This window comes from Lepidochelys kempii, chromosome 1, assembly GCF_965140265.1.
Source record: "Lepidochelys kempii isolate rLepKem1 chromosome 1, rLepKem1.hap2, whole genome shotgun sequence".
Lineage (NCBI taxonomy): Eukaryota > Metazoa > Chordata > Testudines > Cheloniidae > Lepidochelys > Lepidochelys kempii.
Window position 1 is genome coordinate 163,244,523 of NC_133256.1, and position 27,224 is coordinate 163,271,746.

Consider the following 27,224-nt stretch of genomic DNA (forward strand, 5'->3'; position numbering starts at 1 on the left):
TGTAATTTGAAGGTACTTTGCTAAAGCACAAGAAGTTGTTTTGCTTTTCCACATACGCATCAAAAAAAAACCCCAGCTGAAGATAATGAAGCTGCCCACTACATTCACTTCCTTCCCCATGTGGAATCCTTCATACTATTCTTTTCCTAACAGATGAAGTTAGAAAGAAAGAGTACTGTGCTAAATACAGACTCTTGTTATTTGTTGCTTCCACTTCCCTCTTCCACAATAGAAATTTAAAACATATCCATAGTACACATTAGTTAACATTTAACAGACTGCACTGCATCTAGCTTGATGATAGGGTTGCTAGAGATTTCCTTTAGGGGTATTTTTTTAAATCCAGTTGAAGTATATTCGAGTTTTCACTTTGATAATTCTTGGGCAGATCTCTTTTCCTAGCAATAGCATCCATCTGGAGCTTGCTCCCTAAGGAGAGGCTAACCCTATTCATGTACACAGCAAAAATGTTACAGAAATTTGGAATGGGGTGGGAGTGAATTTGTTTTGGTCCACATTTACTAGAAAATTCAGGTAGAGTATCCATCCCTTTTTTGACCCCCGCCCTCAGTAGGGTCATAAACTAAAGTTTACAAAAAGTTAAACAGTGTATAATTTCAGGCTTGCTCACATCCATCCCTCAAAAATATATATCAATCTTTCACCATACCAGTGTTTAATTTGGATAGGAGGAAAAAAAAAAAGTTAAAATCTTTGACTAAGTATGTTTGGTTTCTAATCTTATGGAGAAAAGTAGAAGGCAGCTGCAGAGTGACCGCATGTTCCAAAATAATACATGAGGAGATAAGTGCATGCAGAATGCTGTCTTTTTGTTGAGTATAAATGAATTGGGGAATTTAAGCACCACACATTTTTTGTACGTAATTTTAAAAAAAAGTGAAAAACTGCAAGCAAAATTAAGCAGCAACATGTTGGTCAAGTTAGCAGGAGTATGATACAGAGGATAAACTATATATGGGTATCTTTAGACTGACAGCCTTGATAATGCCAATTATACACTTAATTTTATTTTCACTTTAATATTGGATTGAGCACCTCTAATGTTCTTCCTTAAAAACAGCCACCTCCCCTTTCTTTGGTGTATACACACACACACACACGTACACCTTGCAGTACTGCACTAAAAACCACATTCTTCCTTATTTAAACAGAGCTAATATAATACATATCTCAAATGGTCTTTAAATTGGCTGACAAATTGATTTTACAATATAGCGTAAACAATGCCTGAGATGCAAGTTTTGTATTTTTTTTTAAAATTCTCCAGAGAGACTTGTATCAGCTTCTGTATGTTTAGCCATACCCTTAAAGCTTCACCACTCACAAAGAGAAATAGACAAACATGAATATTCCAAGTGAACAGACACAGAACAGTCCAATATTTAGTAATAGTTTAACTTTTGGAGTCTCTTCCAACATTTGTAAACAGAGAGTCTCTTCCTCCGTATCTTGGATGGCTCTTTCATTCATGTTTCTACTTCTAAAGCCACAGAACCAATCTATGAATTTCCAATGTTTATCTCGATCATCAGTCTCTTCCTCACGCTTTTTCTCACCCATGAGAGCCACCTGTCCATTTGAATAACAATCAACTGGTGTTTCAACTTCAGAGTGACTTACAGAAATCACTGGGTTGCTGTCTTCTCTGCAAGTAACTAGAAGATTTATATCCTCAGGCTTAATATTTTTAATATTTTCTTCAGATTTACCATTTGGCAAGATATGATTGGCATTTTCATTACATTTCAAGACGGTTTTTTCTTGTACCTTATATGGATCCTCTTTTGAAGCATTTTCTTTTACAGACCTGATTTTTAGAGACCAGAAAGTGGTTGTTCGAATCTGTTCCTTTGTTGGTGGTGGTGTAAAGAGGCTTACTGTAATAGTCACAATTCCAGTGATCCAAAACAGAGCAGTAGCAATATACATATAATGGATATTTTTGATGAAGCCTGGCCTAGTATCAGGCTGGTTACACTCAGGGACACGATAAATAAACGCCAATATCAGCCTTATAGACCCAAGAACAAACCCAACCATTCCACCATAGAATGCCCCTTGTTCGTTGCAACGCTTCCAAAAAATACCCAATAGAAACAGTGCAGCCACTGGTGGAGTCAAATAATCTGCTACCTCTTGTATATAGAGATACATCTGGCCTCCTTGCATTTCCACGATTATTGGAACCCAGGCAATGCTTATAATTACCATGAAAGCGACAAACACTCTTCCTACAATCATTAGTTCTCTAGATGGGGCACTCTTGCGTATGAGTTTGTAGACATCAAGTGTAAATATAGTGCTGGCACTGTTAAATATTGAGTCCAAGTCACTCATTAGTGCAGCAATCATTACAGCCATCATAAGTCCCCGCAGACCAACTGGTACAAGTTTCATCACCAAACGTGGATAGGCAATGTTAGAGCATCCAGCTCTGCTTCCACAGACTTGCATGCAGTGTTCGGGACTGATACAGGCAATGTCATCTGCAAACAGTATACGTGAAATCATCCCTGGGATAACTATAATAAACATAGGCAACAGCTTTAAAAAGCCTGCCATTAGTGTGGATCCTTTGGCATGAGCAATATTTTTTGCAGCTAAAACCCTCTGAACTATGACTTGGTCAGCACACCAGTACCATACAGAAGCCGGGGTCTGCCCAAACAGAAATCCAGGCCAGGGAATATCTTCATCTGTTGGCTCACGCAACATTTTAAGAGCATCAGGCTTTGGATGGACATGACAAAAGTTGGTATTGGAAAGATTGTAGGTTAACAAGATTGACGTAATATTTGGTGTTGCCAACATATACCTTCTTTTAACTTCTTCAAACCCACCAACCTCCTTCATACTTATGATCATGAGTGTGAGGGCACCAATAATCATAAGCAGAGCTTGAAGAGTGTCCGTGTAGATGACCGCCACAAGACCTCCAGTCACAGTCAACAAAGCAGTCATTCCAATAAGCAGGATAACTGACAAATAAAGGTTCCAACCTAGAGATTCTTGAATAAAGAGTGCACCTGAATACAAGTCAACAGAAAGTTTGGTGAAGATATAAAGAATCAAAGACAACGCCGCAAAATATATTTGAATTCTATGTCCTCCAAAACGTTTGGACAAGTATTCAGGCATGGTATATACTCCTGACCGTACATAGACTGGGATGAAGACCCATCCTAAAAGCTGTAAAAGCATTAAGGCGTTGAACTCCCATGCACCTACTGCAAATCCACTTGCTGCTCCAGATCCTGCGAGCCCAATGAAGTGTTCACTCCCAATATTGCTCACAAATAAGGATGCACCAATAGCTATCCATGTCATAGAACGGCCTGCCAAGAAGTAGCCACTTACGGTGCTTCGATTGTATTTCCACATGGCAAAAAAGCCTATGCACAGTACAAGCACAAAGTACAGTGTCACAATGGCAATGTCTGCTGTTTCCAAAGAAGCCCTCATTTTTATAAACAAAATGACTTCTGACTGACGATGTCCAATTTTCACCCCCCAAGAAGTCTTTAGAGTAATATGTGAACCAGTTTACATTTATCAATACTGCAGATCAAATTCTTTGTCCCTTGATTTGCTGTCTTGATGGTGGTGGTTGTAGTACACTTTGAGAAGACAGATTTATTTTCTCCGCTTCTTAAATGGAAATTTGAGAACTTAGCACGCACTTTTAATCGACTTTCCACAAGATCAGCATTAACTCTGTTGATGTAGGAGAAATTCTTAGCTGCAGCTAAGTCTAGTGAGGCCTACTGTACCAACCCTGCAAGGCAGCAAAGACAAAAGACAAAGATTGAATTAGAGAAGGATTTCACTCGATTTATGAGAAAGATTTGAAGTCTATCAAAACAAGGCTGATTACAAGGCTTTTCCTCTTTTAAACTGTATTTGTGCAAGATAGAACAGAGAATTCATTACTCAAACTGAGTAGTGCCCTTTATAACTAAGCTGAAAATCTGGACATGGTACACGTGTATCAATGGATACAGCAAACAAGAGCATAAAGATTAAATGGCTTTAAAAAAAAAAAGTCAAATACTCTCAACACAACAAAATGCATTCTCATTAGGGATTTCCCTCCCCCACCCCTCCTCCCCACTCCCCAATGCCTCACAGGATTAAAGTCTATTTTAAAAGACATTAAAATAAGCCCTTCCACATTTGCATAGAAAGACACTTTACATTATGACAAAGTTTACTTGGATAGTCTTTTTTTTAATTTCCCCAGGATTCCACCCTAAACAGCCCAAGTTTTCTCTTGCTAGATCCCGAAGTGATGTCACAATTCTGTGTTTGAGACACCACTGTTGCCATGACTAAATATAGGAATGAAGTCATAACACTGCCACGCGTATCAAATAATGGTAAGTTTATGACTAACTGTAAAACTGAGGTTATTCTACAAGTTTTAGAACAACTTTGTGTGATATGCACTGCACCCCACAGAGCCATTTTTAAGTGGGAAAGGTATCAGGAAATTCCGGGGGCGGGGGCGGGGAGAGATAGGGAGGAGGGCGGAGTTTTGTTTACACTAATAGGGCAAGCAAAACAAGACCTAAACACATCTTGATGGCGAGTGAGTGAGTGAGTGAGTGAGTGTTTGTAAGTAATATGGTAACTTCTGAAGACCATGTCCAATGAATTCTAAAATTTCAGGTAACACTCTAGGTATCAATGAGAAGAACCCTATTGATTTTTGTGACAATCAGAAAACCGGAAAAAGTCAGTTTTCTACACAGTGCCCATTTGGGGCTGCAAGCAGAGAGCATTATGAGGTCAGAGGTAACTCAGCCAGTCATTGCTCAATATCACCAGTTCATCTGCATACATCAATCCTATTGAATGAAGTGAGTCAGCAAATGAAGCTGCAGATCAGGACTCGGGTGCTTTGACAGAGTTCAGAGGATCAGGACTAGAACAGCAGGGGCTGCTTCAGATCAGAAGCTAGAGCTGCAGAGTAGGAATGAGGCTAGAGATCGGCACCGTTGCTCCCTCCAAACTATACCTGGCTCAAATAGGATCACTTACCTTTGCCTAGTCAAAATTGTTTTAGTTCATCTAAACCAGGGGAGAGATGACCAGGAAAGATAGCATGGTTAGGGTTACGGGAGAGAGTCCTACCAGTTCAGGGATAGAGACCAAGTTCCTGCCCTGCCCTCCACCTGCCAGTTCAGCCTACAAACACAATCAAGAGTGTAGCTTTCTAGTTTTTGTGATTTAGTGCACACTACTACTTGTAATTTTGTGTTTTAATTGGAATGAGTTGACTTCAGTGTGTGTGGGAGGGCCAGGGGGACGAAATCTTGTTTACACTAATAGTTTTGGTACTTAAAAAACCCAACAGAAAATCACCTCAAAATATGCCAGTTTTATTTTCAAAATTTGCTATTTTTGAAGGTTTCCACCAGCCAGGGAAGTTCCAATTTACTTTCCTCCCCACCCACCCCCTTTTTTAAAAAAATAAAAAATAAAATAAAAAAAGTGCTGCTTTTGGTAGTTCCAAATTAAAAAGGTTTTTGTATATCAATTCTCCTTCTGTTCCACAGAGCTTGACAAAAACACCTCACCACTTCTACCATCAGCACTGATTTTCATAATTCATTTTTGTCCAGCACCACTTTTTAATTATTTAAAATTAAATTAACACTGTGGTTTTATAAAGACACAGGAAGCCATAGGAATACAGCTAAAAATAAAAGCTATTTTTCAAGTCAAAACTGTTTCCATAGCCTTTAGTGATTAATCTGCAACTGTTCTCTTTTACTAGTGTTCACTTTATGTAGGAGAGGGAGAAATGAAGATTCTTGATTTAGGTTTTTGGTGAAAAGGAAGCTCCAAGCGAGGGTGTGGCTGACACTTGTAGAAGTCACACCCTGATTACAGATGCTTTAAAATAAACAGATGTTGGACAACTCTAATATACAGAGATAGACAGCTGAGATATAGTTCTATGGGACTGTCCTAAACTCATCGTCTGTTTCTAGGAGCCAGCAGACCTGTGACCTACTTTGACCCTTTGAACTCTGACTATTCTTTCTGCCATGGAAGGGGATACATTAATGAGAATCAACTCTACACTTAAGATAAGGATGTGTTTTGTGCCTACTGCTGGGATCCAACTTATGTTTATTGTTAAGCTTGGAAGGATTAGATTAACCTGTAAATGTCAATTTCACTACACACATGCAAACCAATTAAGTATTGCCATCACTAATAACTGAATTCTACCGATAAGCAAAGTCAGGGAATGCTGCTTGAGAAGTTAAGAGTTTGATTTAAGGATGTTTGCTTTGTATATTTTGACAAGTGATGTTCACAATTTGTGTTTTAGCAGTTATAAAACTAACTTTTTGAATCTCAACATCTACGGTCATTAAAGAATTATGTCGAAACCTGCCCCTACATTTTCTGCATATTTATTGTGTGAAAAGCAAGTCCTTCCTCCCTACTAAAGTTAAAGCATTTACTGAGCGCAGAATGAGTTTTCTGAGAATTTACGAGTGAGTTGACTATTCTGAGTTAAAGTTAAACTAAGGGTATGTCTACGCTACGAAATTAGGTTGATATTATAGAAGTCTATTTTTAGAAATCAATTTTATACAGTCGATTGTATAGGTCCACACTAAGCGCATTAAGTCGGAGTGCATCCTCACTACCGTGGCTAGCATCAACTTACGGAGCGGTGCACTGTGGGTAGCTATCCCACAGTTCCCACCACCCGCTGGAATTCTGGGTTAAGCTCCCAATGCCTGATGGGGCAAAAATATTGTGACGGGTGGTTTTGGGTACACGTCATCAGTCGCTCCTCCCTCCGTGAAAGCAACAGCAGACAATCATTTCGCACCTTTTTTCCCCGTGCGGATGCCATACTGCTTTCAGCAGATGGTGCAGTAGGACTGCTAACCATCATCATCCACCGCTTCCGCTGCTACTCTGCTGCTATTGTCTCAATAGCGAATTTCTCCATGTTGTCTGTCATGGGCTCCCAGGTACGCGTGTTCTTTCTTGGGAAATGTGCATGGTGCTAACCATTGTCATCCACCACTTCCGCTGCAACTCTGCTCTCATGAATCCACTTCGCAGATCCTCTTGTTGTTCTCTATAAATATCTATTCCTGTGGCCTCCGTCGTCAGCCACTGTTTCTGCTGCAACTCTGCTCTCCTGCAGATGGCATACCATTGCAAGCATGGACCTGCTCAGATCACCACGGCAGTTATGAGCCTTGTAAACACCTCGTGCATTATCCTGCAGCATGTGCATAACCAGAACCTGCAAAAGCAGGCGGAGGCGGCAACGGCAGCGCAATGACAAGAGTGATAAGGACATGGACACAGACTTCTCTCAAAGTACAGGCCCTGGCAATTGGGACATCCTGGTGGCAATGGAGCAAGCTCATGCTGTGGAACGCCAATTCTGGGCCCAGGAAACAAGCACAGGGTGGTGGGACCATATAGTGTTGCGGGTCTGGGATGATTCCCAGTGGCTGTGAAACTTTCGCATGCGTAAGGGCACTTTCATGGAACTTTGTGACTTTCTTTCCCCTGCCCTGAAGTGTAGGAATACCAAGATGAGAGCAGCCCTCACAGTTCACAAGCAAGCGGCGATAGCCCTCTGGAAGCTTGCAAAACCAGACAGCTACCGGTCAGTCAGGAATCAATTTGGAGTGGGCAAATCTACTGCGGGGGCTGCTGTGATCCAAGTAGCCAACGCAATCACTGAGCTGCTGCTATCAAGGGTAGTGACCCTGGGAAATGTGCAGGTCATAGTGAATGGCTTTGCTGCGATGGGGTTCCCTAACTGTGGTGGGGCAATAGACGGAACACATATCCCTATCTTGGGACCGGACCACCAAGGCAGCCAGTACATAAACCAAAAGGAGTACTTTTCAATGGTGCTGCAAGCACTGGTGGATCACAAGGGACGTTTCACCAACATCAACGTGGGATGGCCGGGAAAGGTACACGACGCTCGCATCTTCAGGAACGCTGGTCTGTTTCAACAGCTGCAGCAAGGGACTTACTTTCCAGACCAGAAAATAATGGTTGGGAATGTTGAAATGCCTACAGTTATCCTTGGGGACTCGGCCTACCCCTTAATGCCATGGCTCACGAAGCCATACACAAGCAGCCTGGACAGTAGTAAGGAGTTGTTCAACTAAAGGCTGAGCAAGTGCAGAATGGTGGGAGAATGTGCATTTGGATGTTTAAAAGCACACTGGCGCAGTTTACTGATTTGGTTAGACCTCAGCGAAACCAATATTCCCATTGTTATTACTGCTTGCTGTGTGCTCCACAATCTCTGTGAGAGTAAGGAGGAGACATTGATGGAGGAGTGGGAGGTTGAGGCAAATTGCCTGGCTGCTGATTACATGCGGCCAAACACCAGGGCGATTAGAAGAGCACAGCAGGGCATGCTGCGCATCAGAGAAGCTTTGAAAACCAGTTTCATGACTGGCCAGTCTACAGTGTGACAGTTCTGTTTGTTTCTCCTTGATGAAAACCCACCCCCTTGGTTCACGCTACTTCCTTGTAAGCCAACCGCTCTGCCCCTTTGATCACCGTTTGCAGAGGCAATGAAGTCATTTTTTTTTCAAAATCATGCATTCTTTATTAATTCATCACACAAATAGGGGGATAACTGCCAAGGTAGCCCGGGAGGGGTGGGAGAGGATGGAAGTACTGGGTGGGTGGTGCATGAGGGGAGAAGGGAAGGACAAGGCCACACTGCACTTCAAAACTTATTGAATGCCAGCCTTCTGATGCTTAGGCAGTCCTCTGGGGTGGAGTGGTTGGGTGCCCAGAGCCTGCCCCTCCCCCCCCCCCCCCCGCATTCTTGGGAGTCTGGGTGAGGAGGCTATGGAACTTGGGGAGGAGGGTGGGCAGTTACACAAGGGCTGCAGCAGCAGTCTGTGCTCCTGCTGCCCTTCCTGCAGCTCCACCAGACGCCGGAGCACATCAGTTTGATCCCCCAGTAGCCTCAGCATTGCATCCTGCCTCCTCTCATCACGCTGCCGCCACCTCTCCTGTTGCTCCCACAACCTCTCATCTTGCTAGTCCCTCCTGCTCATTTTCTGCTTTCCTGGACTTTGCCATTGTTTGCCTTCACGCATTCTGCTGAGCTCTTTCAGTGCGGGAGGACTGCATGAGCTCAGAGAACATTTCATCGCGAGTGCATTTTTTTCACCTTCTTATCTGCGCTAGCCTCTGGGACGGAGATGATAGGGGGAGCGTTGAAACCTTTGCAGCTGTGGGAGGAGAAAAAGGGAGAGTAGTATTTAAAGAGACATTTTAGAGAACAATGGGTAGACTCTTTCATGATGAGCCAAGCTGTTAATATTACATAGCACATGTGCTTTTGGTACAAGGTCGCATTTTGCCTCTTATATTGAGGGCCTGCCAATTTAGTGAGATCGATCACACATGCAGGGCTGGGCAACAGAATTCGGCTTGCAGGCAGCCATGGTAAGCCACAGTCTTTCAGCTTCTTCAACTTCATAATATGTGGAAATGGTTTCAAACAGCAGCGCCCTCCTTTCCCACACGAAGGACCCATTGGGCTGGCCATTTAAAAGGAGGGGCTGTGGTTTTTGGGTTAACGAGCAGCACAAACCCAACTAAACCCCCCACCACCACCCAATTCTCTGGGATGATCACTTCACCCCTCCTCCCACCACATGACTAATATCAGGGAAGATACCTGCCAGCCAAAGGCTAACAGCTCAGCATGAACGGGCCCTCCCCCACTCCCCACATGGCTAAAAGTGGGGATGATTTCTTTTCAGCCACAGGCAAATAGCCCAGCAGGAACAGCCACCTCTGAATGTCCCCTTAATAATGTCCCTGGAGGATTTCTGCTCCATCCCCAAACACATTAACAGAAACTTTTCCAATAGTTGTCCTGGACATGAATGCATCCCAAGTCTTCAGGGAAGATCAATCATTAAAACACGCTTGCTTTTAAACCCTGTATTATATTTACAAAAGGTACACTCACCAGAGGTGCCTTCTCTGGCTTCATAGTCCAGGAGCCTGCCTTGAGAGGGTATTGGCTCCAGGGTGATAAACAGTTCCTGGCTGTCAGGGAGAACAGTTTCTCCGCTTGCCTGTTGTGCGCTATCCTCATCATCTTCTTCATGCCCAAAATCCTCATCCCTGTTGCATGAGACTGCCCCCTTGCAGGTGTCCACGGACAGGGGTTGCGTAGTGGTAGGAGCACCCCTAGAATTGCATGCAGCTCATCACAGAAGCGGCATGTCTGGGGCTCTGACCCAGAGCGGTCGTTTGCCTCTTTGGTAGGCTTGTCTGAGCTCCTTAATTTTCACTGGCACTGCTGCAGATCCCTGTTATAGCCTCTGTCCACCATGACGTGGGAGATTCTCTCAAATATTTTGGCATTTCGTGTTTTGGAACAGAGTTCTGATACCACAAACTCGTCTCCTCAAACAGCGATCAGATCCAGTACCTCCATTCGGTCTATGCTGGAGCTCCTTTGTGATTCTGGGACTGCATGGTCACCTCTGCTGATGAGCTCGCCATGCTGGCCAAACATGAAATGAAATTCAAAAGTTCCTGGTACTTTTCCTGTGTACCAGGCTAGTGCATCTGAGTTGAAAGTGCTGTCCAGAGCAGTCACAATGGAGCACTCTAGGATAGCTCCCGGAGGCCAATACCATTGAATTGCGTCCACACTACCCCAAATTTGACCCAGCAATGTCTATTTCAGCGCTAATCCCCTTGTCAGGGAGGAGTACAGAAATCAATTTTAAGAGCCCTTTAAGTCGACAAAAATGGCTTCGTCATGTGAACAGCTGCAGGGTTAAGTTGATCTAACGCTACTAAATTCGACCTAACTCGTAGTGTAGACCAGGGGTAAGAAATTTAGTACTCAAACCTGTTTTGTCCCAGATGATTTTACCACCACCACAAGAAGTTCAAGTTTTACCTAGGATTAAAAATTCACTGTGATCTTCAAATTTAGCATATGTACAAGAAGTTCGGTTGCAATTAAATTAAAATGTATTAATTACTGTTTTAGCCAGTTGTTATAAAATAGAGAGGGTCACGTATACAGCTCAGGTTACTCTTAAGTACAGCCATCTGATTTAGTTACCTTTGATGCCACCACCTTCCCTCTCTAGTTAATTTGGATCTTTCAATTCTATGGGCTGAAGAGAGTCAATGACACAAAAAGAGCTGTACATGTCAAGAGTTTGACAGATTATTTGGCCTTCAACTATCATTGCATTAACCCACTGTCATTACACACACAAAAATTATAGTTGCATTCTGTGGAAATTATGGGCCAGATTCTGCAGTATGCCCTGAATGTTTTGTGCTGCTCCAGTGACACAGAGTCCCTGTAAACATCATTTAATTGGCCAATGTACTCCAGATGCTTTAGACTGTGCTGAAATGACAAAGCTGACAAAGCATACCAACAAATCTGGCCTTAAAACAAAAATGGTTTAAAGATTGATATTACATATCTACAACTCAAAACTATCACAGGGCAGCATTCTTTGGGTTTCTTGTTTAGCATTCATGTGTGAAATTAATTTAAAAACAAAACAGATTCCCAGAGAAGATTATGTTAAGATAGAGCTAAGGCTGAGAGTATGGAGGAGTACCTTAAATGGTTAAAAAGATGTTAACTCTTTTGCTGTTTTAGCAAACTATTACAGGTAATCATGCTGCTTATTCACCGTGAGAATGTGCATTTCTCACTAAGGCAAATGTGTTAACAAGAAAAAAAAAGTTCCACTTCAGTCTCAACAATTTTTGCATTTGTGTATTAACTGGCCATTTTATAAGCAGAATGTTGCACAAAAAATAAAGTATTTCAGAACTAAGGAAGATATGCAGTTTTTACAAATGAGAATATTTATACTCTCATTCTGATAAAGTTATATCCAAGAATGATGAGAGACTAGGGAAATGTGATACAAAACAGACTGATTACAGTTGAGGGCTCAATTTATCAAGCTCATGAGTCTCAGACCACAGATCTGTTTTTAAATTACACATCCTCAAAAGGCACTGCAGATTAACTCGTCTATTCCATGGTTTAATTTATTCATAAACAAGACGGTACACTGTGAATGGCTAGCCAACTACAAAAGCAGTTTCTCCTCCCTTGGCGTTCACACCTCAACTGCTAGAAGAGAGCCTCCTCCTCCCTGATTGAGCCAACCTAGTTATTCCTAGCCTGATTCTTGCTTGCATATTTATACCTGCCTCTGGAAATTTCCACTACATGCATCCAACGAAGTAGGTATTCACCCACAAAAGCTTATGCTCCAATACATCTGTTAGTCTATAAGGTGCCACAGGACTTTTACAGATCCAGACTAACATGGCTACCCCCGATACAAGACAGTACACTGTAAATGTTTCCAAACTGCATGAAGCTTCTGGGTATGAATGTAATACACTACTTAGCTGCAAGTGCTTCTTTCATTATATTTTTAAATTAAAAATGTAATTACAATACAACATTAATACCAAGATTCCATACATTATTTTAAGGGGAAAAAAGTATACAAAAGCAATCACTCCCGGATACATTGGGTTAAGAGAAATTATGCAAGGAATCAACTACAAAAGGTGAGCCAAGAATAGAGTAAAATTTTAGTTCCTTGTCCTCCTATCTTATTGAAAAAAGTTTTAGACCTAAACTGGTGACACTGACACTAACTGATCAATAGCAGTAATCAGACACAGTAATGAAATCAGATGTGCTGTAACAGTATACAAAAAGGCAGCTAGTGTGCATATCGTAGTGAACAGTCCAACCATGATTATAATCCTTATAAAGGAGTATTTGCCCTTTAATAGTTGTTATATATGTCACAATTGAGACACTGTCACCGGACATGCAGTATTTATTTTGGTTATAATGTTAACTTCTGGAGAACTTGCTACCTATAGACAAGGCCAAACCATGCTTTAAATAGCTACTTTTCAAGATCATCACTTTTGCAACTTTCAGACTTGGTTTGTGGTGTTCAGCCTGGTAAAGTTTTGAGGGAAATTTGCTGGGCAAAGATCAGAGAAACAAAAGGAAGGAGACTCATTTCACAGTAAGGAAAAGGGAAGAATTTCCAGGGTTATGCTGGAATTAAGTTCAGTAAGGAGCTGGTATAAGAAGTTACTCTGAACTGCTGTAATGAAGCATGTCTACACAGCCAAGAAAAACCTGCAGCTGTTTCATGGCAGTGTAGACTTCTGGGCTCGGACTGGAGCCCAGGCTCTGGGACCTGGAAGTCTACACAGCAGTGAAACATCCCTGCAGCCCAAGCCACATGAGCCCAAGTTGGCTGGTATGAGCCAGCTGCAGGTTTTTCTTTGCTGTGTAGACAGTGACAATGTAACAAATCTATATTGACTACTGAAACTTTCCACCTTCCTGATTAAAGAAGGACTCAAACAGCTGAATGGGGAGACTATCAAGCCATGAGACTAGTGTTTGTGGCACTGACAAAACCAGCAGCACGTCAAAATTTATGCCAAGAACAGTGAATTTCAGCCCTGGCTACTTTCTGATTGGGCCATATCACAAGTACAAGAAACTTTCCTTTGTATCATAACTGTTTGAGATTTCTGTGCAAATATTAGTATGTCACACACACACAAAAAAGGCAGTTTATTAGCTAAAGGCAAATTTTCAAAAAAGACAAGATACAGTAGAATAGATTCAGGGTAGGATTTATAGGGCACACAGAGGCAGAAATATTATAAGAACATACACTTAACCTATTATTAGAATAGGAAAATAGCTCATACATCTAAGACCTGTTTCTCTCAGATGTTCATGTAGGTGATCCAGCCACCATTTAACACTTTAAGGTCTGGAATGTTACAGGTAAGACAACTACAGTTTATGGCACAATTTATGTAGGATTCATGTAAGATTCTGATGATGTGTTGGCACATTAAATGCAGCTAGCAGTTGACACCAAGATTACATTTAAGTTCTTATTACAGAAACAAAAAACAGCTATTTTGAAGTTTCAAACGGGTCCCTCAAAAAAAGTGGAACAAAATAAGATCATATAGAAATTCAGGCCTTATTCACAGTTCTTTAAAAGTGCTTGGTCACAACTGAAATTCAGACCTGTCGGGTCACTCTTTTAAAAAGAAGCTTTCTCAGCATGATTTTCTGATAGATGGCCCTTTAAATAATGAGGGGGAGAGGAGAGGGTGAAAGAGACCCACAGCTGCAGCCTTAAACGCTGCTTCCCCAATCTCCTTTCCTCCCAGCTGGTAAGCATTCCTGCTATGTTTTCCTTGTCTCTTATCACCAATGATATAGTCTATCCTGGCAACTCTCATTAAGAGGAAGAGACTATGTCCAAAATATTCTGTTTTTTAATTTTTATTTTATTTCAGGTGCAGATCCATCACATATTACTAAAACTCTGCATTCACCAGCAAGTTAGTGAACACATTTGTGCTTGTGGGGTTAAAAAGTATTTGTCTGGAAATGACATTTAACCTTTGCCCACCCCTTAGGTTCTTCACAAAGATATCCCTTAACCACCACCTATAAATCTGCAAACCCAAAGAAATGGATCATTAACACACACCTACATGGCTGAAAACCTTTCCAAAGTATTAATGCTCCCAATTCCAGGAAAAGGAGCTGCAAAACCTAGTAGTTAGAATCTGAGTACATATTAGTAGTTAATTCCCTTTTTGTCTGTTGAAGTGATCCTGATAACTTTATTATACTAGAACTTTCCTATGCTATTCAAGTTATGCAGCAAGGTTCTTCCGATGCTGCAGTAACACATTCTTCCCCCCCCCCAACCCGGTCAGAGTATTTTTGAATGAGAATCTAGACAAGTGAAACCCCTCTATCAGAAAAGTAGTCTGACCCATAAAGACAGTAGTGTGTAGCTTATTGGGTAATAATAATACACTTTGTCTAGATCCAGTGCAGCATAGCAATTTTAAGTATGCATTGTTGTACACAAACTTATGAGTTCTGTCTATGCAACAGAAGCAATGTAGTAACTGGAGCTATATGGCCCAGTGAAACTGAAGGATGAAGTGACTCAAAGTATTGTTGTTGGGCCTAACATTTAAAAATGCAGTTTACAATAAAGACTTTTTCCTACCCATCAGGTCTGCCAATATCAGCATGGTCCTAAAAGGATCAAGCTATGTTCCCCCCCCCCCCCCCCCGCTCAATCAGCAGCTCTGTTGATACATAAATCAGAATAGAATCTGCTCACTCTCTCATAACTGTGCTGGCTCTGTAACGCAGGAGTAAAAAAGAAGATATGATGTAATAAGTACAAGAAGCAGAACTGTTGAGTAAAAGTGATTTAATGGTCATTTTTCTGAACATAACTACATTTTAAACCCCCAAATTGCAATTCTATTTTACTGTAGCAGCATGTAACCTGAATGGTCTTCTATACTGATATGTGCGCCTAATTAACATTAGGAGTTAAACAAGCATACTCAGAGGATAATAGGCCTCTAAGAATAAAGGATAGTACGGAAAAAAAACTGATAGCTATAGGCTATGGGGAGAGTGGAACACCCTGTAAATATACCACAAGTGTCGGGCTTTAGCAGGTTTGAGGAAAAAGAGGGGCCACAGCCAAGGACTTGGCACTCTTCCCAACACAGCCCTCTGCTGACCCCACAGATATTTTATGGTATGCAACCATGGTTGGCACAAGACAACTATGAAGAACTAAGACAACAGCAGTGCAGCTCCTGCTGGATCTGTGCTACAGGCAAGAGCCAAAAAAGTGCAGAAGAGTAACCCCGTTATGTAACTGCCTCCACTTTCCTTCCCCATGAATCCCCAGGATTGAGATGCTATATCTTCACCACTCTCCATGTTCCCAAAACCCCTCACATCTGAGGAAACAGGTTTGGGCCTCCACCTGTTCATTAAAACAAGAACAAAAAACTTGTATAAGTTACATATAAACACGGGATCCTAGATGTACTATAGTAATATGTCAGTTACCAAATAACATGAAGATTCTGTTCACATGTTTTAATAAAACCAAAAGATTAAGTTTTTATACTTTGCTGCCTGAAGTTAAAGTACCCAAACAAGAGTGACTTAATTTTCATAGATACTGAACATCCTCTGCATCCCCTGAAGTCACCAGGAGCTGCAAGTGCTCAGCACCTCTGAAAATTAAACCACTTTTTTGGCAACCAAATTTGGAAAAATTTTGCCTAGGTCATTAGCAGGCACACAACAGCCCAAAGTGGAAACTGACCAGAAAGAATCTTATGGCGGTTGAGCAGACTGGTAAAAAAAAGGTCAATTGTGTAAGGTTAATTACTGACAGCTAAGTGTCCATATTATTAGTTATCTGTCCACAGCTTCAAAAGCCAGGGCCTACATAGGTTCAAGTACTAAGAAAAAGCAAGCTTTCACAGCAGTGCTGGAAAAAGCTAGAAGGAAATATGGGCAGAGCAAGGTGCCCAATCTGTGGGATCATATGAGACCCAGACAAGAGCCTCCAAAGTAGTATAAACAAAGGGTTGACAAGGAAAGGGAGCAAAATATTTTACACTCATTTTCAGGTCAACATGGTAAAACTCAGGGAGCCGTGACTGGCTGAAACCACCCTGCCCGCTAAGCCAATAAAGCCGCCAACTGACATCCTCGTTGGCAGTTGTAGCAGAGAGGCAGAGTGAATGAGTTGCCCCCTGACTCCTAGAGGTTGCCTCTCCACATCAAGGTTGAGCCATGCTGGCGGGCAGACTGAAGCAGCTTGCACTGCCTGCAACACATGTACAGACAAATTTTAAAAAAAATTAACAGGAGGAGGTGAGTTAATGGGGGAAAAGAAAAAAAAAGAAAACCACACATACACGGGAAGTATAGCAACAGGTACTACCCCAAATTACTTATTTACTAGACAGAATCCCTGAACTACATAATCTTAGTGCATGCAAGACAGAGTCCATGCTCATATTAGAGAGCCCGTGGATGAAGACAGACATTATTACATCAGTAACACCACTGTCATTATTTAAACTGATTGTTTTCTTCGGAGAAATACTTAATGCGCACTGCATTCCAAAGGACTTCTGTTGATGAATCAGAGCAATAGCTAGAGTTATGAATAGAGCAGATGTGTTATATGAATTTCTCCTTAGAGCTCTACCAGTACCAGCAAGTTCAATTCTGGGGTTTCTCTTGGACAAGGGACTGATTATGTAGACTTTTTCTAACATCCAATGGGAATTAGTATTAAGTCAAACTTTCATTTGTAACCCAAGCCAAAATTTGAAGCCAGGACTCCAGCAGTGCAAGGCCAGCGTATTAACTAAGTGTTCCAACTAGTATCCTCTTTTTTGATTACAGGAAAACCTGAGTCCAACACTTCTATTTTAAACCCATTTTCCATGCCTTTAGAACTCCATCATTACTCTAGGTTATGTGCTCCAAGGGTGAGAATACTATTTATTTTTGTGATAAGACTATAGGGCAAGAGCTTCAAAAATTGTGCCAAAAGTAAGTCCCCTAAATCCATACTTAGATGCCTAAACATGTGGGGCAGATTTTAAAAAAGAGCTTGGCTGGGGAGTGGGAGAAAGATGTTTGTTTTTGAACAAACAATACTGGTTCTCATAGACTTATAGATATTAAAAGGTCAGAAGGGACCATTATGATCATCTAGTCTGACCTCCTGCATAATGCAGGCCACAGAATCTCACCCACCCACTCCTGCAATAAACCTCTCACCTATGTCTGAGCTACTGAAGTCCTCAAATTATGGTTTAAAAACTTCAAGGTGCAGAGAATCCTCCAGCAAGTGACCTGTGCCCCATGCTACAGAGGATGACGAAAAACTCCCAGGGCCTCTTCCAATCTGCCCTGGAGGAAAATTCCTTCCTGACCCCAAATATATGGCGATCAGCTGAACCCTGAGCATCTGGGCAAGATTCACCAACCAGATACCCAGGAATGAATTCTCTGTAGTAACTCAGATCTCACCCCATCTAACATCCCATCACAGGCCATTGGGCCTATTTACCATGAATAGTTAAAGATCAATTAATTGCCAAAATCATGTTATCCCATCAGACCATCTCCTCCATAAACTTACCGAGTTTAATCTTGAAGCCAGATAGATCTTTTGCCCCCATTGCTTCCCTTGAAAGGCTATTCCAGAACTTCACTCCTCTGACAGTTAGAAACCTTGGTCTAATTTCAAGTCTAAACTTCCCGATGGCCAGTTTATATCCATTTGTTCTTGTGTCCACATTGGTACTGAGCTTAAATAATTCCTCTCCCTCTCCGGTATTTATTTATAGAGAGCAATCATATCTCCCCTCAGCCTTCTTTTGGTTAGGCTAAACAAGCCAAGCTCCTTGAGCCTCCTTTCATAAGACAGGTTTTCCTTTCCTCAGATCATCCTAGTAGCCCTTCTCTGTACCTGTTCCAGTTTGAATTCATCCTTCTTAAACATGGGAGACCAGAACTGCACACAGTATTCCAGGTGAGGTCTCACCAGTGCCTTGTATAATGGTGCTAACAGTTCCTTATCCCTACTGGAAATACCTTGCCTGATGCATCCCAAGACTGCATTAGCTTTCTTCTTGACCATATCACATTGGCGGCTCAGTCATCCCAAGGTCCTTCTCCTCCTCCATTACGTCTAATTGATGCGTCCCCAGCTTATAACTAAAATTCTTGTTATTAATCCCTAAATGCATGACCTTACACTTCTCACTATTCAATTTCATCCTATTACTATTACTCCAGTTTACAAGGTCATCCAGATCCTCCTGTATGATATCCCGATCCTTCTCTCAATTGGCAATACCTCCCAGCTTTGTATCATTCACAAACTTTATTAGCATACTCCACTTTCTCATTTCTCTGGGTTCACAATCAGGGATGCAATAATTTCTGAACATTAAGTTCAAATCATGTGAGTAATCAGAAATGAAGCATCTCAATGTTGTACCCTTTCTGCAGGTTTGAGCTGTGCTCATCTTACCAAGTTCTCTCAAGCAGCAGCTTATGAAACAGACGTGAGGCCACAAATATTGCACTGAAAACTGTAAGGTCCTTTTAAAGTGACATTTCAGTAATGTTGTAGATTTCATCTACTTTTATGTAGGGATATTAAGCAGGTATCTATATCACGGTCTGAGTACATAACAACTTGAAATAGTTTTAGAATTCAACTCCACAACAGTGAGAAACCATGGCAACTCAAGAGTCAAGGTTTTCATGTAAACTCTGCCCCATAAAGATGCCATCATCCAACCGCTCCTTCTTTCAACAAAGGGTATTGAAGAGGAGCATGAAACATTGGTTTTCCCAATTTTCCTCATACATCACCAGCATTAAGTGGGCTGCTGTCACATCACAAGTTCTTTTAACACACATCCTCTAATTTCATGCAGATTTATAGAGAACACATTACCATTGTGTCTAATGTAGTTTTTAATGGCCTTAAGATGTGCTGGAGACATTTTCCTGTGTACCCTGGGCCCCGCTCTTGTAACCCTTCCAATCTGACAGGCCAGGCCATAGGACAGAGATGGGCAAACTACAGCCCACGGGACCATTCTACCTGGCCCGACCTCCTGGCCTGGGAGGCTAGCCCTCGGCCCCTCCCCTGCTGTTCCTCCTCCCCCTCAGCTCACTGCACTGTTGGCGCAACGCTCTGGGAGGCGTGGCCATGAACTCTTGCCAGGCAGAGCAGCTGCAGAGCCCAGCCTGACCTGGTGCTCTGTGCTGCGCGGGGCGTGACTGGCTCCAGCCAGACAGCACAGCTGCCTGTCCTGGTGCAGCTGTGCCGCCTGCCACTGGTGCTCCAGGCAGCACAGTAAGGGGGCAGGGAACGGGGCTGGATAGAGGGCAGGGAAGTTTGGGGGTCGGGAGAGTGGTCAGGGGTGTGGATAGGGTTCAGGGTACGGGGGGGTTGAATGGGACGGGAGCAGTCAGGGGACAAAGAGCAGGCAGGGTGGGGGGGGGCGGATGGGGCAGGAGTCATGGGGGGCCCCCCCCATCAGGAGGCAAGAAGTAGGGGGGCTGGGCCACACCTTGCTGTTTGTGGAGGCAGAGCCTCCCCTAACCGGCCCTCCATACAATTTCTGAAACCCTATGCTGCCCTCAGCTCACCTTCCTCCTCAAGCCCATTCAGGAGCTCCTAGTGAATGAAGACCCCTTCCCTTAACTGCTTATGAGCTCCAGCCAGCCTGTGTTCTTTCCTTTTTCAGGTCAAGAGGGCAAGGACTGCAGGCCCTGATGAGCATGAAAAGTCTCTTTGGCCTTAATAAGGCAGCAAGGGTGTACCTAAAGAACCTAGGCTTGAGAGTGGGGCTAACTGGCTTTACGGAAAAAAGATCCTGTGAAGTTAACTTGATATTTTTTTTTTACGAGATTACAAAATTGGTTACTAAAGGTAATAGTGGTTACATAACATACTTAGACTACTGTAAACCATTTCACTTGGTACTGCACAAGATGCTGATTAAAAATAAAATGGCACACAATAGTGGATTTAAATCTGGCTAATGGATAGGTCTTAAAAAATGTGACCATAAATGGGAAATAGTCATCAGGCAGGTCTGTTTCCAATGGAGTCCTGAAGGGCCCTGTTCTTGGCCCTACGCTACTTAACATTTTTTACTAATGGCCTGGAAGAAAATGTCATCACTGAATCTTTGCAGATGGGGAAGTGGTAAATAATGAGGACAGGTTAAAGGTCACTAAATTCAGAGCAATCTGGATCACCTGGTAAACTGGGCACATGCAAACAGTGTAAACGTATCAATTTAAGAACAAAGAATGTAGGCCACACTTACAGGATGGGGGACTTTATCCTATGAAGCTGTGACTAGGAAAGATTTGGGGGGTGGTGACAGAGGATAATCAGCTCAACATGAACTCCTAGTGTGATGCTGTGGCCAAAAGAGCTACTGCAATCCTGGGATACATGAACAGGAGAATCTTGAACAGGAGTAGAGAGGTTATTTTACCATTGTATTTGGAACTGGTGCAACTACTGCTGGAGTACTGTGTCCAGTTCTGGTGCCCACAGTTCAATAAGTATGTTGATAAGCCAGAGACATCTTGAGCCAGAAGAGCCAAGAGCCAAGAGCATGGTTAAAAGATTTAAAAATCTGATTTACAAGTGTGATCAACCCAAGGAGTTCAATCTGTTTAGCTTAACAAAGAGAAAGTTAAGGGGCAACTTGATCACAGCACATAAATATCTATCTACATGGGAAAAAAGTATTTAATTGTAGGCTCTTCGGTGTAGCAGAGAAAGGTATTATGCAATCCAATGGCTGGAAGTTGATGTTAGCTGAATTCAGACTGAAAATAAGGTGTAAATTTTTTAAACATGATAGTAGTTAGCCATTGGAACACTGTACCAAGAGTCAATGATGGAGACTCCACTGTGACAATTTTAAAATTAGGATGGATATTTTTCTAAAAAGATGTGCTCTAGGAATTATATGGGGGAAGTTCTATGGCCTGTGTTATACAGGAGGTGAGAGACTACATGATCATAATTACCTTCTAGCCTTAGAATCTATGAATCCCATTCACACCTGTAAAATGATATTCTAGTAATCTAACCTCCCATATGACATGGCCATAGAATTTCCCCAAGATAATTTCACTGCTTCTCTTTTAGAAAGGCATGCAATCTGGATTTTAAAATAGTCAGTGATGGAGTATTCATCATTACCCTTGGTAAATTGTTTCAATGGCTAATTATCCTCACAGTTAAAAATATATGCTTTATTTCCAGTCTGAATTGGTTTAGTTTCAACTTCCAGCTATTGGATCATGTTCTCTGCTAGACTGATGAGCAAATTTTACAAGTGGACAAACTGAAGTACAAAGATTAAATGACTTGCCCAGTCACGAGATAAATGAGCCGAGATTAGAACTCAGGTTTCCTGAATCACAGTCTTCTGTATTACTTCACATCCCAAACTCAGGGGCTCCCATCACACTTCTTGATTTACACAATCCACTGCCCACTATCTACTGTTCTCCTCAACCCATGAGGCCTCTGTCTGTGCCTGCTCACATCCAGAATTGCTGTATGGACCATGAGCCACACAGATTGCCATTTCCTTTCTCCCCACTCCAGCATCCAAACATCAGATATTTCAGTCCAGAAGGTAGTACTCTTAGAAAGTTTATTTACATACAAGGCTCGCAAAAAAAAGTGCTTCCACAAGAATAGTTATAGCAGGAGACAGAGCTCTCATGAGAAGCTGGACCCAGACTATGGACTCATGACAAAAGAAGAATGACTACACATCTCACAGTGTTAGGCACGAAATACACAATTAACGTCTTTGACTTAGACTGCATGAAGAGCTTACTGTGAAAAAGTTATGAGCCTAGTGAGAGACTGGGAGGGGAAGAGGACTACCTGCAAGTTACTCCAGCAGGGAGGGAGGGAGATCAAGTTGTCAGGCAGCCCTTTTGTCCATAGCCTGTGCTTCCCTAATATAGCTGAACATTCTTCACAGCAGGCAGAGAATTTATTAAAACATGGCATCCTGCTTGGATGGCAAACAATACATGCTTAAAAAAAAAAGTTAGCACGCAAACATACTAAAGTCAAATTGAGAAGCAAGAGAAGCCTTTAGAGCAGTGGTTCTCAACCTAGGGGCGCCGCTTGTCCAGGGAAAGCCCCTGGCAGGCCGGGCCGGTTTGTTTACCTGCCGCGTCCGCAGGTTTGGCCGATCGCAGCTCCGGCCGATTGCAGCTCCCACTGGCCTTGGTTCGCCGCTCCAGACCAATGAGGGCTGGGGGAAGCGGTGCGGGCCAAGGGACGTACTGGCCGCCCTTCCTGCAGCCCCCATTGGCCTGCAGCAGCGAACCGCAGCCAGTGGGAGCCGTGATCGGCCGAACCAGCTGACGCAGCAGGTAAACAAACTGGCTGGCCTGCCAGGGGCTTTCCCTACACAAGCGGCGCACCGAGGTTGAGAACCACTGCTTTGCAGGATCACAGGATATTAGTGAAATAATTTGCTGAAACAGGAGAATTGTATATGAAAAAAGTTAATTGATATTTCATGATCTGTGCAATTGGTTACGAAACTGAATTCATCCCAAAACCCCTGAATATTTTTTCCTCTTGAAGGGAACTAAAAATATTTAACATGAAATTAGACAGCTGAATCAGAAAAAAAACTAACTGTAGGATTTATTGAAGAGAGGTATGCCAATTCACAAGTCAAGTTGCAGCAACAGGCAATGCCACACAAGGGATCAGAGTATAGGTCCTACCTCTGGCCCATGCTGCCAGCATTTCCTGGAGGAATGTCTCATATTGCCCCCTTCAGGTCAATCTGAGGAACTGCATTAGAGCACAACAAAACCATTTCCAAGCCCTCACTGACTAGGACAGGGGTGGCCAGTCTGTGGCTCTTCAGAAGTTAATATGCAGCTCCTTGTACAGGCACTGACTCCGGTGCTGGAGCTACAGGTGCCAACTTTCCAATGTGCCAGGGGGTGCTCACTGCTCAACCCCTGGCTCTGCCACAGGCCCTACCCCCACTCCATCCCTTCCCACGCCCTCCCGAGCCTGCCATGTCCTCACTCCTCCCCATCCCATCCCAAACCTCCTGATCAGCTGTTTTGTGGCATGCAGGAGGTGTGGGGAGGGAGGGGGAGGCGCTGATCAGCAGGGCTGCCGGTGGGTGGAAAGTGCTGGGAGCCGGGGAGGGGGTGCTGCTGATGTGTTACTGTGGCTCTTTGGCAACGTACATTGGTAAATACTGGCTCCTTCTCAGACTCAGGATGGCCACCCCTGGACTAGAAGGTTCATCACCACAACTGGGAGAATATGCAGGTGGTTTCCTGAAGAGTTCCCCTTTCCCCATATATTCCCTTGGAACTGACTTGAAACGTCACTACGCTCTCCTCCTGAAGCCCCACCTCTGCTACAATACGTATAGTGCCAGCTTGTGGTTAGAAAGAGTTAGCACTTGATTTACAATAAAAAAAATTTAAGTATTGTATTATTAGTTTTACTGTGCATTACTACCTTCACCTTTCAGATCACTTGTAATCTTGGGACTGTAAACTCTTCAAGGCAGAAAGTACATCTCCATACATTTGTGCTGCAACTCCTGGGAGCACTCTATCCTTATTGTGGCCTCTCAGTACGGTAGAGGAAGATTGTCAAAGGCAGAAGTGGCAGTTAAGCACCATATTCCCATACAAAGCCTGCTGGACCCCAGCTGGACACAGTGACAGAACCAAAGTCTCACATGCTATTTCTTGGATGGCAGTTGGAAAGATGTCTCAAATATAGAAACAATATTTCAACTTTTTCTAGGAAGTCATCACAAGGGTTCTTTGTTTGATCAGGAAATACTAAATAGTGTCAAATTCAAATCTAGTTTATTCAGGACCCCATTGTGTGTATTAAATCATTCAAGTCATAAATATTGACTAATGCAATTAATTACAGGATTTCAGACTATTAGCCCAAACTGAATTTCCTTGCTTTGGTGTGTTTACATCACAATCTTAGTAATAATTTTTGCACTTAAGAATCTTTAAAATACAAAGTTTTTAAACCAATATGCTGTGCAGGGAAAGATCTTATGGGGCTCACTAAAACAATCCACTTCTTGAGATTCAGCACCACCACTTTAGGGAAGCTCCAGTTGGCACAGAATTGCTTTTTAAAGGGTTTTAACTGCACAGAAAATCAAACTGCAGCAAGATATTTGTAGACAGCAAGTTAGTTAACCAATTAAAATGAGACTTAAGAGGAACTCTAGATTTTAGAGTTATGATACAAGGAGTAGGTTAGAAAAACAAGTTTCTATACCTAGCTTAATTTCACCAGAACTACTAAACAGTTAACCCAATCGTTTTAGTTTGCAGAAATGCCTTAAAAACAGAACATTTGTTAAGAAAGTACATACTGGAGAGTCAAACTTTTTAAAAAAAAGAGTATTTTAGTTGTTACCATAATGTATAAATGCAAATACGAGGCATTCTGTGACCATAAGCACATCTCTGCCTCACCATGTTCTAACCCCAGGAATGCTTGTGAGGCTCTTCAAAGCCACAGTACTCCTAGTCGTGCTTGCACTATAATTTTTTGTTTGTACGTCACTGTGTTGTCGGATCTGTGATACCTTATCTCCCGATTCAAATGGAGAAAATCTGCAATGTATAATGTAACCTCCACACCTCACTTTTTTAAAAAAAAATCTAACAGAGACTATATGTATATATAAAGGTACCTCCACTAATAGAAAAGCTGCTGCATTTAGACACTAGCATTGTGCAAGGACCCTATGCAGTAAGCTTTATAGTGGTGGAGAAAGTTGGGTTGTGTATGTAACTTAGCATGAGGGACAGGAAAGAGGAATACCAAATATTCCCCTTACACTGAATGCATGCGATGAAGTGAGCTGTAGCTCACGAAAGCTTATGCTCAAATAAATTTGTTAGTCTTTAAGGTACCACAAGTACTCTTTTTTTTTTTTTGCAAATACAGGCTAACAAGGCTGCTACTCTGAAACCTTACAGTAAGTGTGTTTCAAAGTCCTACCCACATTAGGGAAATTAAGAGAAAAACAAAAAAATACATACATAGCCAACAATGATTTGGCTCCCAGTGCAGACCTATGAGCAATTTTTTTTTTTTTTAAATCATCTAAGGCGGTTCCTAGGCACCCAAAACCATGGCAGTATCTGGCAACCCTTAACACTAGTTTCAGAGTGGTAGCCGTGTTAGTCTGTATCAGCAAAAACAACGAGATGTCCTTGTGGCACCTAAAAGACTCACAGATTTATTTGGGCATAAGCTTTCGTGGGCTAGAACCCACACTAGTGACACTCTGAGAGCTCTATCATTATCAAAGGAGCTCAACTGGCATTAACAACAGTGGAAACCATCTGAAAGATTTCCCTAGCATGGACAGGGTCAGACGGTCACAACACTGGCACTCTCTCCCCTGCAAAAAAGGTAATGCTGTAACTTACAAGAGTGAAATCACGATTTCACTCTTCCTTGTAGGCCTTTGTGAGGAGAGAGAGAGCACCTAGCAGCCACTGCTGTAACTATCCTAGCATCTACTACTGCCTAATTTGTGCCAGGGCTCGGCCCTAGCATCTCTAGGCTTGACACAACGGTTATGAAAATTAAATAAATTGCTTGAACTCTGGAACCCTGTTCATTACAGATTAAGCACTGACCTGCTATAAGCCACCAGAGGTGTGGAGAGGAGCCACACAGTGGAACCAGTGCTGAGCCTAGGGTTGCCAACCCTCCAGGATGGTCCTAGCTGAGCCGGGGCAAGGGCAGGAAAGGGCACGCGGGGGGGGGGAGGTTATTTCACGGGGCCAGTTGCGCACCTCACACTTCCCCATCCCACACTTCCCCAGCTGAGCGGCCCAAGCCCGGGGCCTGCAGGCTCCGGCACAACGGTTTGTCCCCTTTTTTCCCCTCCCGCGCAGCCCCAGGCAGGCGAGACCTGCGAGCCCGCCCCCATGACACGCACGTGCGCGGTCGGCCCGCGGGGCGGCGGGAGGCCGGAGGGACGAGCCAGGGCGCAGGCGGGGGCCAGGGTCGGGAGGGGCGGCACCGAGCGCTAGGGCGCCGCCGGGCGCGGAGCGGGCCGGGGACACGCGGGCGCTGCACCGGGCTGGCGGGGGAGCCGCGCGGGGGAAGCAGCGGGGCAGGGGCCGGGTCCCTCCCTCACTCACCCTCTGCATGGCTTTCAGGATCAAAGCCAGCTCATAGCGGGGCATCCTCCTCCGCCTGCTCCTGCTGGCGGCGGCGGCGCGATGAGGGCAGAACGTGGGGGGCGGGGGCGCGGCGGGGCTGGGGCGGCTCGGGCGCGGCGCGGCGCGGCTGGGTCCCAGGCTGCACAAGCGGGAGGCGGGCGAGCGTCGCTGCTTAAAGGGCGCCGCCGCCAGCTGCGCAGGCTCCACCCACAGCGCCGCCCCGCCCCCCCGCCGGCCTCGGAGCCAGGCACCGCCGAGTCCAGCCCCCCGCCCCCGGCCGGGCTAGGTGCGCCCCCTCCCCCCGCCCGCGCCCCCTCCGGCCCGCAGCCGGCCGGGGGCTGCGCGGGGCTGGCGCCCGGCGGGGGTCGCAGGCGGCCCGAAGCGTGCGGGGGGTGGGAGGGGCCGCCTCTGAGCCGCGTGCGTGAGGCGCCAGCCCCGCCCCCTCCTGCGGCGGCTTCCGCGC

At 43.7% G+C, this 27,224-nt stretch overlaps 2 protein-coding genes across 3 annotated transcripts in view; both read right to left on the bottom strand.

The window, feature by feature from the left end:
• On the bottom strand, nt 1-26,829 carry SLC5A3 (solute carrier family 5 member 3). 2 transcript variants are annotated; one of them, XM_073361498.1, is made up of 2 exons: nt 26,741-26,829; nt 1-3,796 (listed from the first exon to the last, which is right to left on the bottom strand). In XM_073361498.1, the coding sequence occupies exon 2, from the start codon at nt 3,481-3,483 to the stop codon at nt 1,342-1,344; it is 2,142 nt and encodes a 713-aa protein (XP_073217599.1). In that variant the 5' UTR covers nt 3,484-3,796; nt 26,741-26,829; the 3' UTR covers nt 1-1,341. The 2 variants fall into 2 exon arrangements, with proteins under 2 accessions (XP_073217599.1, XP_073217606.1); XM_073361505.1 differs by lacking the exon at nt 26,741-26,829 and adding an exon at nt 26,231-26,658.
• The window catches only part of MRPS6 (mitochondrial ribosomal protein S6), a 72,916-nt gene extending 45,907 nt beyond the window's left edge, over nt 1-27,009 (bottom strand). The window contains exon 1 of the mRNA XM_073361512.1: nt 26,741-27,009. Coding sequence (XP_073217613.1) covers nt 26,741-26,785 — 45 coding nt within the window. The 5' untranslated portion in view covers nt 26,786-27,009. The remainder of the gene's footprint in view (nt 1-26,740) is intronic.
• Between the last annotated feature and the right edge of the window lie 215 nt (nt 27,010-27,224).

Coding starts and splice junctions, on each gene's coding strand:
- SLC5A3 (XM_073361498.1), bottom strand. CDS start 3,483: ATGAGGGCTTCTTTGGAAACAGCAGACATTGCCATTGTGACACTGTAC.